The sequence below is a fragment of the Eptatretus burgeri genome, unplaced genomic scaffold (assembly GCF_056783735.1).
Source record: "Eptatretus burgeri isolate ZD-2024b unplaced genomic scaffold, Ebu_testis_v1 Ebu_testis_scaffold_32, whole genome shotgun sequence".
Classification (NCBI taxonomy): Eukaryota; Metazoa; Chordata; class Myxini; order Myxiniformes; family Myxinidae; genus Eptatretus; species Eptatretus burgeri.
Genome location: NW_028221982.1, coordinates 30,001 through 48,498, shown reverse-complemented (window position 1 = coordinate 48,498; position 18,498 = coordinate 30,001). Strand labels below are relative to the sequence as shown.

Genomic DNA, 18,498 nt, shown 5'->3' with positions numbered 1-18,498 from the left:
ATGGCCAAAGCAATATGGCTTCAGAACAAGAACGTGAAAGTCCTTGAGAAAAACGTGACACAAACACTCCCCATCCAACTTGACAGAGCTTGAGCAAATCTGCAAAGAAGAATGGGAGAAAATCCCCCAATCTGGTTGTACAAAGCTGATACAGATATACCCGAGAAGACTCGAAGCTGTAATCACTGACAAAGGCGCTTCTACAAAGTATTGACTCAGGGGGTTGAATATTTATTGATGCAAGATATTTCAACTTTTCATTTTAAATATATTTGTAAAAAATTCGAAAAACAACACGTTTCCACTTTGTCATGGGGTATTTTGTGTAGATTTGTAACAAAAAAAATTAAACAATCCATTTTATATTCAGGCTGCAGCAAAACAAAATGTGACAAAAGTTGAGGGGTGTGAATACTTTCTGAAGGCACTGTATCTACCCCACTCATCACTTCCAGGGTGGTGTTCTCCCCAGCAACTGTGTCAAGGTCCTTCCGGAGCTCATTAAGTGCAAACAGCCCCAGACTCTTCCATTTTGAGCATTCATAGCTATTTTAGACCAATACAGATGATGGCCATTGAAACCGAGGATAATGGTTGTAAATAAAAAATTGTATTGTATGTAAAATTGAACATGAAAAAAAAAAGGGTGAACACATTGAGATGGGACCAAAGTGATTGCTGCAAGGTGCAGAGGATGATGATTTAGTTGCAGGGCAGTTTGAGCATTTATATGTGTTTGACAACCTAGGACCTGAACTATTGTGCATATCAACTAATAATGTTGCGTCAAAGGAAGTGAAGAATGACCTGCTGAATGCAGAGAGTTCAAGAGTTTGTGGAACAGTGCTCATCAGAAAACAATGGCACAAAATTATTTGAAAGAAATAAAGAAGAGCAACTCAAAGACATTTTCAACCATGAAAGCCAAGTTTGCTGTGGTGTCTAAGAGCAAAATGAAATATCACACCACAAAGGAAGACGGAGATCTCTTTCAAAGGTTTGTGGCTCCTGCAAAAGGTGATAGAAGGATCAATTTGGAAAAACTTCTAAAGTATGAGATCACAGCAATCCCATTATCACTTGCAAATCCTGTTGGAACTCTTCATGTTACTGATAAGGCAACACTTGGCCATATACCACCGAGATCCAGCTTCCCGAGTCAACCGGAATAAAAAGCTGTTGCTTAACAGATGGAATGGCACTTGTACAGAGCATAGGAAAGCCACATGGAGTGAATACTTTTGGTCATCTGGCAGATGCATTTGCAAGTTCAGTGTTTGAACATTGAAGATTGCACAAGGGTGGATGTTGTATTTGATCACTGCAGGCCAGACTCCATTAAAGCTGTGTCAAGGGTCCGAAGGTCAAGCCACCCATCGCAAACCAATCAGGCGTAAAATCGACAATCCAGATATCCCCTTTCCAAAACAGTGGAGCACCTTCATTGATCTCACATAAAACAAGGCTGACCTTGTCGACTTATTTTCTCAGATGATAGACAAAGCAAAGTCCAGCTAGTCAGCAAACACAGCAGGTGGCTTTTTGGATGTTGAGAAGGTAGAGGTATCTTATGATGAAGTACCAGATTCCTTGAGTTCAAATAATGAAGAAGCAGACAAGACTCACACTATATGCTCCAGATGCAGAAACAAAAGGCAATAAACGGCTGCTCATCCAATGCCGTGACACAGATGTACCAATTCTTCCGATTTATTTCTTCAAAAACCTCACAGCAACTGAAGTATGGATATGTGCAGGGACCAGAAAGAGGCCTCAATATATTCCAATCCATGCCATCAATGCATTCCTGAGTGATGAAATTTGCAAATTTTTGCCAGGCTTTCGCTCTATAACTGGCTACGACACCACAAGCCAGTTTGTAGGACATGGAAAGAAGTCAGCTTGGAAAACACACATCAGAAATCCATCCCTGCTCGATGATCTAGGTCGATAGGAGAAGGAAACCTATGTGAAGAAACATCAGCAAGAGTTCAGCAATTTGTTGTTCAACTCAACTCTCACTCGAAGTGTCACATCTGTGGATGCACTTTGAACCCAGCTGTTCAGATCCAAGCAACCTGATTCACTACCTCCAACACATGATGCTTTGGTACAACATATTCATTGTGGCCACGACCAAGCAATGATATGGTACAATTCCGCAGAGCCAAGGCCAGTGATTCCATCTCCTGTGGACTTCAGATGGAAAGTAGCTGACACTGGACTATTGGAGACAGTGCTGATGAATCAACGATCTATACCAAAGACTTTCAAAGATCTTAAACACTGCAAATGCAGAAAAAATTGCCAAAGAGCAACTTGCACCTGTACAAAAAAAACAAACTGAAATGCATTCCTGCATGTTCATGTGCTGGTAGATCATGTTTCAACCCCTTCACTCTCCACAATGGCAATGATTCAGACTGATGTGCTGTTTAATTTGTTTTGTGATATGAAACAATAACAAGAAAATCCAACACAGGTGGGGCCATTCAGCCCATCATGCCTGCGTGAACACCACAGCAACCCATCTACACTAGATCCAAGGAAGAAAATGCAATAAAAAGTTTTTAATTAATGACATTTAAAAAAAATTTTGTTTTTTTGTTTATTTATTTATTTTCCCCCCTTTTCTTCCCCTCGGGGAGGCGGCATGGGCTTGGTTAAAAACACATCAACCACACAACCTCCTTTAACAAGACCCCAACAACAGCACTCCATACACAATCACCCATCAATACTCAAACTACCGAAAAGTCTTATAAACATCCCCATACCCCTCTATCTGCATAACTTTCAGGCACCTATCTAATTCTAATTTAAACTTATATACTTTTTCTGCTGCCAGTACCCTTCCAGGGAGACCATTCCATGCATTAACTACTCTCCAAGTAAAAGTCCCCTGCCTTATTACCGTCTTAACTCTCCTCTTCATCACTCAAGCTATGGCCCCTGGTCCGATCACTGTCTCCTCTGTTGAATAATTCACCTGCACATATTTTATCTCTACCTTTCATTATCTTAAACATCTCTATCATATCTGCTCGTAACCGCCTTCTTTCTCGTGTATAAAGCCCTGTCTCCTTCAGCCGCTCCTCATAGCTGAGTCTGGCGAGGCCCGGAATCAATCGAGTAGCCCTGCACTGGACCCTCTCTATGGCATCTATGTCCTTCCTGAGTTGTGGTAACCAGAACTGCACACAATATTCTAGATGTGCCTCACTAAGTTCCTGTAGAATGTTAAAACCACCTCTTTTGATTTATAAATGACCCCCCTCCGAATACAGCCTAAAACCCGATTTGCTCTACCTATGGCTGCCTGCTTACCTCCCATATCTATTACCACCCCTAGATCCTTCTCCGAGTCAGATAATTGTAATTACAGCAGATATATAGTATATATGCTATCAATGAATATCACTGAACATTCAATTGTTATTACGATGTACAAGACACTCTAAATGCTGAAGTCTGACTGTTTAGACATTACTAGCAAAGTACCCACCCATGGGCGGGTACTTTGCTCGTATATTACTAAAACTCTCATCTTGTATGTATGTATGTATGTATGTATGTATGTATGTATGTATGTATGTATGTTCCCGAAATACAGCCAAAATGGTACACGATAGCGCAAAAATTTTAGGGCCACTTTACTCACCATCCACCTGTGGTGTGCAGTCTCAAGTTTCATTAAAATCGGGCAAAGAAAAAATTATTAAGAAATCAATTCCCGATTCAGTGAAGTACTCTTCGGGATCATTTGATCAATGCAAACAACCTCAGCGGTATAGTTCGCTGGAGCTCTCTGTTTTTTTAATGCTTTTTTTTATCAACCGCTGTCACAACAGGAACCCAACGGGTTCACGGGTCGTCTAGTTTGTATTAAAGTTGAAGTCTTGTATCATAATACTGTTGGACCCTTGTTGGACAGTTGATAAAATGCAACCTGCTTCTATATTTGCGGCCCTGTGCTTTGCGTATTCGTGATTTTACCCTCGCCAGAGGAGAGGGTATTGCATTTGGGTCCGTTTGTCGCTGTCTGTCTGTCCGAATACAACTTTCGTGTTTTTCTCTGCAACTGCTTGTTGGATTGAGATGAAATTTTCACCATTGGTGAGACGACTCATATCGAATGTTTTAATAATAATTACAACATCATCGGTCACGTGGTGTGGCAGCCATGTTGTAAAAACGGAAAAAAACTTTGGACCTCTGTATCTCTGAAACTGCACCAAGGAAAAAATTGAAACTTGTCACATAGCAAGTACACCTCATGGGGAATGAGTGTGATTTTTTTATGATGTCATAGGTGCCCTCCTAATGACGTCATAATTGCATAAGAAGAACGCCACATCCGATCAGTATGAATTTTTTTTTTTTGTATACCTTGGTCGAGGCTCGTATGAGAGCAAACACACAACTCACAGCAAGGGGGCATGAGACAAGAGGGGCGGGAGTGGGAGGGACAAAACAGTGGGGAACAGACACATTAGGTGAACTGTGGAAGGGAGAGGGATAGGGATGGGACGGTGAACATGGCAAAGAGAAGATGGACATTACAGGGACTTTCAAGAAGGAAAGCAGGGGAATTGAAGGAAGTGGGCTTGGGTGGATCATCGGGGAAAGAAAAGATCGAGGATTTGGATGGGGGAAGATAAGAGGTGGTGGTGAACAGCTGTTTTGAAAGCCTGGAGGGTCATCTAGGGATAAAATGGGCCACAGAAAAAAATAATTCATGACGTCATCGGTCACATGATTCGGCAGCCATATTGTTTTAAAAAATAATTTTTAAAACCTTTACAAACTCTCTCTGAAGTGGCTGAACAAATCGAGGCAAAACTTTACACGTCTGACTGCCTTTCCATGAGTAACAAAAGGTTCACAAATATGATATCATAGGTCACATGGTTTGGCAGCCATAATGGATTTACCCTAAAACCTACAAAAATACACCACTCAAAAAAAGTCCTGGCGAGGGTCTGCAATCGCTGATTGCTCTTTTTCTTTTTCAAAAATGCATTGGCCCCGATATGTTCTCGTGGATCAGGCATTGCGTGGCAGACGTGTGCTCTCTACCAAGTGCCCTTCGAGTTTTCAAAGTGATTCTTCACTATTGAGAGATGGGGACAAAAACGATATATCAAACAATATCTCAAAAAGTTGTGTACGGATTATGACAAAACTTGCTGGATGAGTTGGTTAGGTGGCAAGAACAAGCTGATTAGATTTTGTTTCAGGTTCTGATCCAGTCTATCATTGGGATACCAAACATAAACTGTTCAGCTTGGCGGAGGTATTCGCTCTACCGAGTGCCGTTCCAGTTACCTTCGCCACCGAAGGTGAAGTTGGTTATGTTTTCACCCCTTTCTGTCTGTTTGTTTGTGTACAGGATATGTCAAAAAGTTGTGGACGGATCCGGATGAAATTTTGTGGACAGGTTCAGTGTGTGACAAGGACGAAGTGATTACATTTTGGTGAAGATCCGGATCCAGCTACCATAATTTTCTTCACCAGTGATAGGGCCAAAAACGATATGGTACTGTATCGCATGATATTTACCTCCACCACCAAATGTGAAGGTGGTTATGTTTTCACCCCTTTCTGTGTCTTTGTCTGTTTGTGTCCAAGATATCTCTAAAATTAGTTCTTTCATCCCCTCTTCCTGTGCAGGCTGGAGTTCCTCAAGGTAGCGTTCTGGGCCCTGTTCTTTTTCTGGTTTTCATCAATGATCTCTCGGACTCTCTGGAAAATCCTCTATTTCTCTTTGCCGATGACTCAACCCTCTGCCGTACCATCTGTCATCCCTCAGACCGGCAAGCAGCAGCTTCTTCGCTCACTGCAGATCTGGATAAAATCACAAACTGGTCCAACACGTGGAACATGTCTTTCAATCCAGACAAATCTCACACTCTCACTATGTCTCTTCGAAAGGACCGTTTACAAAACCCCCCCATCCACTTTCTCAACAATCCTCTGGAAGAAGTCTTTTCTTTCAAGCTTCTGGGTCTCACTATCTGCCATGACCTTTCCTGGGAAAGTCACATTTCCAACCTTGCCTCAAAAGCCAGTCGCCGACTGGGAATCCTCCGTCGTGCAAAGTCCTTCCTCGGCCCTCTTGAGCTCCTGACCACTTACAAAGCTTTTGTCCGTAGCCTGATGGAGTACTGCTCTCCCCTCTGGGCTGGTGCTCCTGCCTCCCACCTTTCTCGACTTCACGCTGTCGAAACCAGGGCTTTTAAGATCATTGGCATCTCCCGCAATGAAGCTGAGTCTTTGGGCCTCTCACTCAATCACCGCAGGTTGGTCGGTGGTCTTTCTGTCTTCTACCGACTCCTCTCCAGCCTTGCCCCCTGCTCTCTCTGCGATTTGTCCCAACCACATTTCCACAGGGCGCTCAAGGTCCGCCAACAACCCCCTTCTGGTAAAACTACCAAAATCACGAATCACTGCTCATCTTCACTCTTTCATTCCTCTTTTTCCCGCCTTTGGAATAAACTTCCTCACTCTATTCTTTCCCATTCTTCCCTTCAGGCTTTCAAAACAGCTGTTCACCACCACCTCTTATCTTCCCCCATCCAAATCCTCGATCTTTTCTACCCCCGATAATCCACCCAAGCCCACTTCCTTCAATTCTCCTGCTTTCCTTCCTGAAAGTCCCTGTAATGTCCATCTTCCCCTCGCCATGTTCCCCGTCCCATCCCCATCCCTCTCCCTTCCACAGTTCACCTGTGTCTGTTCCCCAATGTTTTGTCCCTTCCACTCCCGCCCCTCTTGTCTCATGCCTCCTTGTTGTGAGTTGTGTGTTAGCTCTCATACGAGCCTCGACCAAGGTATACAAAAAAAAAAAAAAAAAAAAGTTGTGGACGGTCCCAGAGGAAATTTTGTGCACAGGTTGGTAGAGTGACCATGACGAATTGATTCGATTTTGGTGAGAATGAAAACGATATATAGCATGATATTTAAAAAAAAATGTATGAGGCCCGATATGTTCTCGTGGATCAGGCATTACGAGGTGGAGGTATGCGCTCCACCAAGTACCCTTCTCGTTATATTATGTGATTATTTTTTATTACTTTCACGAGTAGTTCTATATTTTATCATCATCATTATTATTACATTTTCTATCTCCATGGAACTAAGCTGTTTTAGTCATTGGACTACTTGTTCTGTATATTTTGGAATTAAGCCAAAATTTCATCTTTACCTGAACAAACTAACACCGACTGGCCATCGAACACAATGTGATGTTAGATGGCCAGCAGGTGTTCGTTTTTTTAACAACACTACTTGAATCTGCACGTGATGTTATTGCTATCCTCCATCAAGCAGTACTACAGAGGGTTGTAATGCACACACTTGGCCTTTGGGGCTGTACACAAAAAATGCAACTTTTTTATGGCAGTTTTTTGACACCCTACCCCCCTGCTCTTCTCTTCATTGAATGGCCCATGAGCCATTGGCGGCACCTGGTGTGCGGCTGGTAATACACAAATGTGAAAACACCCTATCATATTCTACCATAAATGCTATCAAATTGACCCAATAGTTTCAAATGAGTGTTCCAATGCGAATCATAAAAGTAACACACTACATTACTAGATAGTTGCAGTATACAAACAATTATGCTTGCAGCCCAGTTAACCACTACGAAGAAGAGTATGTGAAGGCGGGGCCTAATAGCAGCCATGATGGAGCCCTGCAGGCGGTATGGCGGCTCTCACACTGATGTCTTATCGGCAAAAGTGCCCTCTCCCCCTCTAAACCAATTGTGAAGATCACTGCCCTACCCCTCCTTGGTGATGCTTTCTTTGCCTGACCTCCAACCAAAAAAATAAATGTCACTGAATGAGAGCAAGGTTGCATTTTTAAAATTTCAATCAGCTTCCATTCTGCAAGTGTTTTTATCACTAATCGATGGCATCCAACAGCTCAGTCAATGAGATAGTGTTGCTCATCAGCAACTTCCAAATTTTACAAACTTCAAGTTGAACTTCCTGCTTTCTCCTTTTCGGAAATGCCCTCTCATAGCTTCAAATTAATGATTTAAACAACGCCTCTGCCATTTTGGACAAATTCAACCGAAAGCAAGGTCATTCTAAATTGACGGGTCCTGTCGTGGTGAAGGGAAATCCAAGATGGCTGCTCCCATGTAGATTAAGTCAAGCACTGTTATCCGCCTCCCCACCCCTCCAACACACTGATGCTCTGGGAAACACCACCCCTTCCACATCCTCAAAAGCATCACATATTTTGTACAAACCTACAAGACCATACAGTGCAGTACAGTCATTAACAGGATAAACAATTGCTTGCTTCACAGGACTCTCAATTTCAATAAACCTCACGGTTTACAAATTACAGTCACACATCATCATCCACTCTCACTCACCCTACGTGGAATTAATACAGCAACAAATGGCTTCAACAAGATGAGGGCCTACACAAGTCCATGGCATGAAGTTGCACATCAAAAAAAGGAAAAAAAACAAACTCAAAGTGCACTTACTTGAAGACTGACATAATGTCGTGAAGTTCACTGCATGAGAGTGGCTGAAGGTAAAAACACGTTGGACTAACAATGTGTGTCACAGTCGTCTCCATCTCCATATTGTCCTTCACAGGCAGTTCAGGGATGATCAGAGTTGAGGAATCGCAAGGAAAGTGCTTCCTTTCCTCAGTCTCCGTCAGGGATGGATTCCATGGAACTTTGGTGTCCTCTTCAACTGGAGGAAAGTCCAGGGTTGTTGAGCCGCACTCGGGTAACTTTATCGGACTAATGTTCTCGAGATCTATCAATAAAGGGAAATCATTTAGGTCCTTCACAAAAATTTCATTCAAGACTTGCACCCTGCTTTGAAGCTTGCTGGTAGAGTTAAGGCATTGAGCAAGGTTAGCTTGTGGAGACAAAGTAGATTTACTCTTCTTCTTTGAATTGCCTTCAGCAGAATAGAAAGCAGCATTACACGAAACTGTCGGTTCTGGTGTGGCTTGCAAATCCCTGAAATCAGAGTTTTCTTCAGCACACGCTTCTCCTGCTCCTTCTTCTTCATTAGGCAGCATTGAATTACCTAGTATTAAAGAAAGCCAATTATGATGAGGCAAAATAAATAATTTATTCAAACAAATGCAAATTATAAACTTCATGGCAATTGCATGCAACACTATCAAAATTTGAAAAAGAAAAATCAATGACACACAAGGAACTTGGTTGGATACAGGAAGGAACCCAATGCTACATTCATTAAATCGATCAGTTCATCAAATTAACATCACTGGAGTGGGCGGGGAGGGGGGCCGTGTGGGGGACAACAGTGCGGTGTGGGAGACATCACCAAGGCTTTAAAAAAAATTATATATTTTGTGCAGCAAGGGAGTGAAGAGTATTGTCTAGTGAGGAATAAACACAGACAGCATGACACTCATCTTTTAACAAGACCTTCTCACAGACATCAAGATCACTACACATATACACAATCACCAATCCATACCCAAGAAACATACAGCTCTGACCAATGTCCACGTTCCCCTCCATCTTCAATGCTTTTGGGTACCTAACCAATTATAGTTTAAACCATCTAATGTTTATGCTGCCGCTAACTTACCAGGGAGACCATTCCATGCATTAACTATTCTCTGAGTGAACGTGAATGACCCTTGCCTCACTACCATCCTAATTTTTACTCTCAGGCAGTGGCCTTTATTTTTTTACTCTCAGGCAGTGGCCCCTGGTCCTATCACTGTCCATCTGCTGAAAAGACTTCCACACTGATTCCTTCTGTACCATTAATTACCTTAAAAACCTCGATCAAATCTCAAAACCTTTTTAATGTACTAGCATCGAACCATCGTTACCTTGACTTTGCGTTATTTTTAGTAATACGCACACTTATTCAGCTAAAAACAATACTGTATTATTGGGGTAATGGAAAGACCCCGGGGAGTTACATTCAACACATACAAGAACCCAAGAGTTTAGATATTCCATTGTGATTGTTTAGTTCGGTTACCCATCTCCTCATATCCAGGACAGGGAAATGCGTTGTGATTGTCGTTAGAACCTTCCCCATTGCTCTCTTCCTCATTCCCAAACCATCATTTTCCAACTCCAGAGTCAAACCTCATTTCCAAAAACACATTCTCAAACCCCCATACTCTAACCTCCATTCCCGTGCTCAACTTCCAAACCACTTCACCTCACCCAGAATTTAGACCAAATAATCGCCGTTCCAGCATTGCAATTGGCGTAATCCTTCGACGTTCCCGCATTCCAGTCATTGTGGATCAAGCGAAGTCTTCCCAAAGCTCCCCCGCAACCACGCTACGGGCACGAATCCAAGTGGCTGGAGCACATTGCGCCACAGCCAATCAGTGTTGGTTGCCAAAAGTGAACGAAACTGCAGACAGTACAGGGACAATAAAATAAAAACACTGACGGAGTAGTTGGCGAGAGTTCATGTGCAGTTTTAGCACAGTATAATCCAAAAGAAGAGAGCAGTACATGTGCAGTGCAGAACAGGACGGTGCTGAGGGCTGAGTTCCGAATCCAGATCCTGAGGGAGTTTGCGTCTTGAAGGAGACCTGACCACGTTGACTGGGCTCCCGGAGCATCAGGTGGAACGATAAGACACCTAGCGGAAGGTGTGACACTCCTCGCGGAACGCAAAGGTGCCAAGCGGAAATCAAGGCGCTCCAGGTGGAACGCAAATGCACAAAGCGAGGCGCTTCCCAAAGTGCCATGCAGGATGGGCGCTGACCAAGCCACGGGAGAACTGACTCTCTCACACGCACACCATATACCCTTGCATTTTCCAGCACATGCAGCTCATTGACTTGCACTGTTGTGGGACATCACCTCGAGTCCAAGAACGTATTTTCCGCACTCGCCCCACAGGATACCACATGAAGCACACCTCCCACCCACACCTGTCATCTACATCTACACCTCGTTGGGACCCAGTGGGCCAACCGGCTCATGTACAGGTGAGGAAGGGGTCACCAACACAACCTGACATCTTCTTCCTCTTTCTGTCCCATTTTCATGCCTTTCAACAAAGACTTATTGTTTCCAAACCTGCTCGGTGTCTGTTTCCTCCATTGGTTCGACATAGCATGTCAAAACTAGACGCGAGGTTGTACCCCACTAATTTGCTACCCTAGATGAGCAGATGTCCCACTTACTGTTCTGCTCAGCCGTACCTAATTAATAGATAAAGGGGGGTCGTCGAGAGCACGGTTTCCCATCTGGGATAACTAAATCACGGGGAAGGAAATGAGAGATTTCGTCGTGAGGACCCGACCAGATTCAGTCACCTCTCAATCGGCATCTGTGGTTGCTTGGCGACCCATTGCATCTTGGAGTTATCAGTGGCTTGTCGGCTTCAAGGTCAAAGGTCGGGAAGCCTGTCCGAAAGAAGCCACACGTGACCCGCCCGGCACACCCATTACAGTGTTATGAATTTGTTTTCTGTTCCGAGGGATCAGACGCGACGTCATTTGTTTTTTTTTAAGTTGCAAAATGCACCAAGTTTGTTCTGATTTATGCTTTGTGATGGTGAAGAAAAGTGACAATCAGGAAAAAAAACAAAAGTGCGGTTTATACATCTCACTAAAACAAATGTTGCGAGTTGATGATTATTATTAACGTTACATGCCTGGTATTGGCCAAATGGTTCGGGTGGTGGGTTTGGGATCCTAGGATCATGAGTTCAAATCCCAATCAGCTGTTGAATTAATACCAGGTGGGGTTGACTGCCTGTCATCCTTCCGAGGTTGGCAAAATGAGTGCTGGTATACTGTTTCGGAGTGGCGACCCATCCAGGATTGTGCCCAATAGCCAAGGGGACTGCTTAAGCAGCACCAACGCTCTGCAAAGAGTATGGTCCCAATCTCCTCTCCTCCTGTTGGCCAAATGGTTAGGGTGGTGGGCTTGGGATCCAGGGATCCTGACTTCAAATCCAAATCAGCTGTTGAATTAATACCAGGTGGGGTTGACTCTGCCCGTCATCCTTACGAGGTCGGCAAAATGAGTGCCAGCATGTTGGTATACTGTGTCGGAGTGGCGACCCGTCCAGGATTGTGTGCAATAGCCAAGGAAACTGCTTCGGCAGCACCAATGCTCTGCACAGAGAATGGTCCCAATAGATCAGTGCTTCCCAAACTTTTTTGAGCACGACCCAAATCCGGGTGTGGTGAAAATCTCACGACCCAAGCTTCAATCAGCGTCTTTTTCCACGAAACATAATATCACAATAAAATCAGACAACCAGCACTAATACATACTATATTAGTGCGAGAGGTGTAATTGCAGCTTTGTCTGCATGATGTCTTCAATGCGGGGCTCGATCTTGCTGAGCGCAATGCGGGGCTCGATCTTGATGTGTGCAATGCGCATATCGTGGCCGGGGTCGAGGGGATTGCGCGCCTTGGTTTTGATGACCGTCACCGCCAAAAAGCCTTGCTCGCACAGATATGTGGTCGCAAACGGGAGCAGAACATTCATGACTTCGGCGCCGATTATGGGCTTTTCTTTCTTGACCGCAGTCCAGAACTCTCCAAGTGATACTTTGGCGTAGAGTTGTCGATGGAACTCGTCGTGATGCAGCTCGATGAACTCTTCCTGCAGTCCATGGACATCCTCAGACAGGTCGTTAACCTTAGCCTGGAACGGATTCCTGATCCAGTGCTGGGACACCAGATCTCTGTCCGGGATGTTGCGATCGAACTCGGTGATCAGGTTCTCCAAATGGTTCACCAGGATGGGCTTGATCGCATCGAGTGCTCCAATCTCGTCGTCCTCCCACTCCTCCAAGTACTCGTTCAATGACGGAAACGCCGCTGCTCTTCCACGCTCCAGTTTCCCCTTCCAGAAAAGCAGCTTTTCCTTGAAGGCCGACAGTTTCTCGGAGAGAGTGATGATGTTTTGATCCCTGCCTTGCATGGATGTGTTCAGTTCGTTCACTGAGGTGAAGACGTCATTGAGGTAGCAGACATTGAGCATCCAGGGCTTCTCGTGGAACCGGATGGCAAGGCGATGGTTCTTCTCGTTGAGGAATATCTGCAGCTCTGTTCGTAGATCCACTACACGACGCAGGACCTTACCACGGGAGAGCCATCTCACACTGGAGTAGAAGAGGAGATGTTCGAATTCAGACCCGAAGTCAACACACATCTTCTCAAACAGGCGAGAGTTCACGGTGCTGGCTTTGAGGAAGTTGACAACGGCGACAACCTCCTGCATCACTGCCGAAAGATCCGGCGACAGATGTTGCGCAGCAAGGTTCTCGCGATGCAAAAGGCAGTGGAAAATTCTGACGTTCGGATTGACTTGCTTGACTCGCGCAGTGAATCCCTGTCGAACACCAAGCATCGTGGGAGCGCCGTCGGTGCACAGGCTGACAGTTTTCCCAGCTCAGGCGTTCTTCTTGTTGGAAGTTGTCCACGACGTTGAAGATATCGGCGCCAGTTGTCGTCGTTTTCATTGGCGTGCAGAATAGAAATTCTTCCTCGAGGTCAGTCTCACCCTCGTACCTCCCGAAAATCATGAGCTGGGCGTCGTTTCCGACATCCGTCGACTCATCGAGTTGGTAGTTCCATTTTCCCGCTTTCTTCATGCGGGCCACCACCTGGTCCTTTATATCTAGCGAAAGGTCGACGATGCGGCTGCGAATCGTGTTGTGGGATAGCGAGATGGACTGCATTTTCTTGGCCGCGTCGTCGCCGCAGACGAGTCTGGCCATGTCCATGGCTGCGGGCTTGACGAGCTGTTCGCCGATCGTGTGCGGCTTCATCTTCCTTGCGATGCGCTGCATGATGAGGTAGGATGCCAGCGTCGCTTGCTTGGCGGCCAAAAGCGCTGGATTCGTCACCTGCTCAAACTGGCTCAAACCGACCCAGAATCCAACAAGCACAGCCAGGATCCCACGAACGATCCGGCTAGCCACGAACGATGATACGAGCACCACGAAACACCTCCGCCACGACCACCACCACCACGAGCACAAACACGACCACCGACCACCAAGGAACCCTGAAAAAGACCATGCTGAGACAGCTCGCCACCCTTCTTATCCCTCCCCCGGGCGGGAGGAGGGATCCACTCTGAGGTAACTCGCCTCCGGATTGGTCGGGGGGCGTCGGGCGATCGGTGTCCTCCCCTCATTGGACGAGGCAAACATTCCATCTGGCTGGGGCTGGGTCGGCTCTGAGGTGATCTCACCCCTGATTGGACGAGGGGAACATTCCATCTTGCTGGGGAGAAGTCGGCTCTGAGGTGATCTCACCCCTGATTGGACGAGGGGAACATTCCATCTTGCTGAGGAGGAGTCGGCCCTGAGGTGATCTCACCCCTGATTGGACGAGGGGAACATTCCATCTTGCTGGGGAGGAGTCGGCCCTGAGGTGATCTCACCCCTGCCCATGTCCGTGGCCTCGAACACGTGTGTAATGGCGCTGAAGGCGTGGAGGGGGATTTAATGCAGAAGACTAACCAGAAAGAAACTTGCAGCGCACACATGAAATTCCCATTAGACAGAGGGGAGAGATTCTAACTATCCACATAAACTTAATGAAATAAACTAAACTTTGGGTCAACTGTATGTGTGAAGGCGAATGGTTTCCAGATTCGTAACAATATCACTCTATATAGAAGAAATAACATTGGCTATATCCATGTACCAGAATGTTATGATTTATGAACAAGTATACTTTTAATGACCGTTTTTGCTCTCAAATTTGCCTTGCGCGATTATTTAGCGAAGCATGTTATAGCCTATAAAATGCTTATCATTTAACCTATAGTCACATATTACATACCAATGGATAGGAAATCAAGTCCGCTTTCCAATGGTTTGTGGGAATGCGCTATATGATGTGGAAGAATAAGGATACATTGCACAAACTGACCACACACCCTTAAATCTTGTCCGCAAAAGCGCCGTCCGAGCGATTAATGGTCTAAAACAGAAAATTGGAGATAATTAACTTGAGCTACTCTCCTGAAAGGTCCATCATGCTGTTTTATCTACATTTGTATCTTCAATCAGTCATATCACTTTTATTCTGGTCCCTCAAGATGGTACCAATTTCCATCTCAGCTCATGGACTATATGGGCCTCTCAGTTTCCCATCGCAGACAGGTCGGTGGTCTCTATCTTGTACCACCTCCTTTCTGGTCTTGCACTCTGTGTTCTTTTCATACTTTGTCCCTCTCCCCCCACCCCAAACACCAGATTTCTGCAGGGCATACACAATCCATCAACCCCCTTCTGGTGAAACTCCCAAAATCCAGGATCATTGCTCACCTGCACGTTTCTTCCTCTTCTTCCGACCTGTGGAACCACGTTTCACATGATCTTCAATGTCATTCTTCTCTCCAAGTCTTCAAGACAGTTGTTCACCACAATCTCAGATTATACCCCATCAAAACCATTACGTTTTCTTCTCCCGGTAACCCAACCCAAGCCCAACTTTCCAAATTTCCTTCCTGAGAGTTTGCTTCTGTATCCATCTTGTCCACCCTATCCATTTCCTCTTTAGCTCGAAGCTGGTGTTGCCATCAACATGACAAACTCATGTGTCCTTCCCTACCCCTCAATCCAAAATTGTCCAAGTCTTCCTCTATTTTGTCCTTTAACCCTGCTGTTAGCAACCCCCCCCCCACCCTTTTTGTACTGTTTCATTCGTTCTGTTGCATCCTGATCCTTTCAGTGTTATAGCTCTTCCACGAGCCTGGACTTTGTATGCCAACTCTTCCTTATGTCCCTCTCCAACACCACCAGCTGAACTGTTTTCAAAATAGTTGGCTCCTATCTGCTGGGTTTCTGTTGGATGTACAGATTTTCAAGTTGTACACAAGCATCTGGATGATGTTGGGGCAGAGACCTGGTCATGGGGGTTGATTCTGAGAAGTATGGTGGACTCCCGAGTTAGTGTATATGTGTGTGAAGAGATTTATTTGCACTTGCAAAGCAGGATCATCTGCAGAGTACTAACAGTAGTCTCGGAGCTCGTTTGTTGTCCCTCTATAACCTGCAAATTGTCGAAAAGGCTGGATGCAGCAAGACACTGTCCTTTATGATACTTTCTCTTTCCAAGCACTCGCCATTCCATGAGCCCAGGCTAACCACGGAGATAGTGAGGCCATGTGGGCTTGTCCCCGTCATGGACGATTACCAGTCACTGAGGGAGTCACCAGTGAGGTCGCTAAGCGATTAAAAAAAAAATTCATTTTAATGTTTAAAGAGAGTGGCACTTATATATGTGGAAGAATTGCGTTGCTTAGCCGATTGGTCGCCCAGATGGCAGAGCATTGGTACGGTTTGCCAGAGGACCTAGGTTAGATTCCCAGTCTGGGCCCGTAATTTTTCCATATATATTTATGATGGTTCTATCCTATTCATTTCTCAAAATAAATAAATGAAAAACCTCTCTCTGGAGACAGTGAAGCGAGGAATGACTGTGGTTGTAATTTCTCTATAAAATGTGTATTGTGGAATGAGTACTTCATAGGCGGCATCTCCATTTGCTCTTTCAACCTCCACTGCCCCCACCACACTTTGTCATAATCTTGTATCCAGATGCAAAAGGGCTATATAAATTTTATTACTGTTATTATAATATTATTATTACACATCATAGAGGAGCCAAATTTGTAAATGAACTTCTTGGAAAGTAAGCAGATGAGCACTCAATGTGTTTTATTGTGCATCTCACAGGCCATACCTCTGAGATAAGTCTTGTGTTTAACAGAGTTCCACAACTAATCAGTCACTTCCTTAAAATAAAGTAAGACAAAAACCACATCTAGAATCGACTCACTTTTCTTGAAAGACCTCAAAAGTTTCAAACATAAGCTCAAAGTAAGAGAATGCTGCTCCAGTCTTGCTGCGACACATTCCAGATGTTTATGGGATTTTGGGTGGTGTTTATTAAGCACCACAAACACATCCCGTTTTAGCTAAAAGGTGAAAAGATAAATTAACATGATTAAAAAATTTTGAAGCAATGAATATATACAACAAATCCAGAGCACAGTTATGAAAAAACAGGAAATGATCAAAACCATCCATTATAGCCATCTGGGTGTTCTAATGGGTTTGAGCTAGGAGGGGGAAGCATGAACAGTGAGAAATGTAGTTCTTCACCACGATGGCAACACCACCACTGGGATGGGAGAATGGCCTGTCGAATTGTTAAACTCAAATAAAATTCACCCTCAAATCCCCACCTCCCACACACACCACAGGGTCTTGTGCCCACTCCTCGCACCACCCTACCCCATGCCTGCAATCTGCCACAACCTGCCTGGGCAACCACCCTTCCACACCTGACCCTCAGCTGTTACTCTTCTACCCTCCCAGTGTGGTCCACCAACATTTAAGGTCTCTGTTTGAATGTGACTGATCTCTCCGTTCAAGTGAATGATGCAGCACACGCGATTGTATGCCTAACGGAAACGTTCCTCTCACAGAATTCTCCGATACCTCTGCGTCTTTCCCTGACTATCCTCTCTTCCATTTTGGCAGGACACTCCCCAGTCCCAGTGGTGGTGTTGCACCATCAAAATGACAGACTCCATTCCTCACCGGGTCCATTGTCCATGCCAAACCCACAAAGACCACTAGAAGATATATGGACAAAATATTATCATGGAATCTTGTGTCATGTTTGAAAGTTACATTACATGTTTCTTGGAATATGTAAATAATGAACATGTATGTATAATGGTATACAATTACAGATGTCGCTTCTGGATAACTCCAAGAGAGCAGCGTGATCCGAGAGACCACGAATGCCAATGGCAATCCTCAACTCGAGCCGGATCCTCACACCCAAGGTCGCTTTACCGTGCCAGTAAATTCAGTGTGGCAGACAGGTTGTTCTGCCTGCGACGACGCAACAGTTCATTATTTGGCCAAGTGAACCAATGCCACGTGCCGCATTACATGGGCTACCATGACTATCGTGAACTCGGACCAACCACAACCAGGATAAATCAAGACACGTATCAACACTTTCAGGAAATTATTACAGGCATGGACAATTAAGTGAAAGAGCGAAAATTAGGAGGAATGATATAACGATGATAAGGAGATAGAAAATGAACCATTACTTTGCACAGAATACACTACTAGATCCATGAGGAATGACAGAGATTGGGTTGAGGAGGAAAGAAAATGTAAAGGTTGAAGGCAGAGGAAAGAGGACTTTTGGCATGCCCTGAACGAACCTGAGGTTGCCCCAGTCAGAGCGACCTCATCACAGACTGGCGCCTGAACTCACCCCTCGCGCCCCCCGCTTCCCTCTCGTGTGGCACAGCTCTGATGATCTGGAGTCTGCGACGGAAGCTGGATATTAGGGAAATCACATTCGGAGGCAGCGCTATCCCAGCTATGGTGCTGAAAACATCACTCATGATGGTCCGATCGGGTTGAAGCCACCGCAGAGAAAAACAAATGTGAGCCAAAGTGGAAAGAAAGGGAAAATAAAAAGTTTGCA

The 18,498-nt window shown here is 44.9% G+C and overlaps 1 protein-coding gene across 1 annotated transcript in view; it reads right to left on the bottom strand.

Annotated features, from left to right (window-relative positions):
- The window catches only part of LOC147007737 (uncharacterized), an 85,156-nt gene that overhangs the window by 48,541 nt on the left and 18,117 nt on the right, over positions 1–18,498 (bottom strand). The window contains exons 2-3 of the mRNA XM_085866490.1: positions 16,819–16,957; positions 8,510–9,071 (exon numbers count right to left, since the gene is read on the bottom strand). Of these exons, the coding sequence (XP_085722616.1) occupies positions 8,510–9,071; positions 16,819–16,957 (701 nt within the window). The remainder of the gene's footprint in view (positions 1–8,509; positions 9,072–16,818; positions 16,958–18,498) is intronic.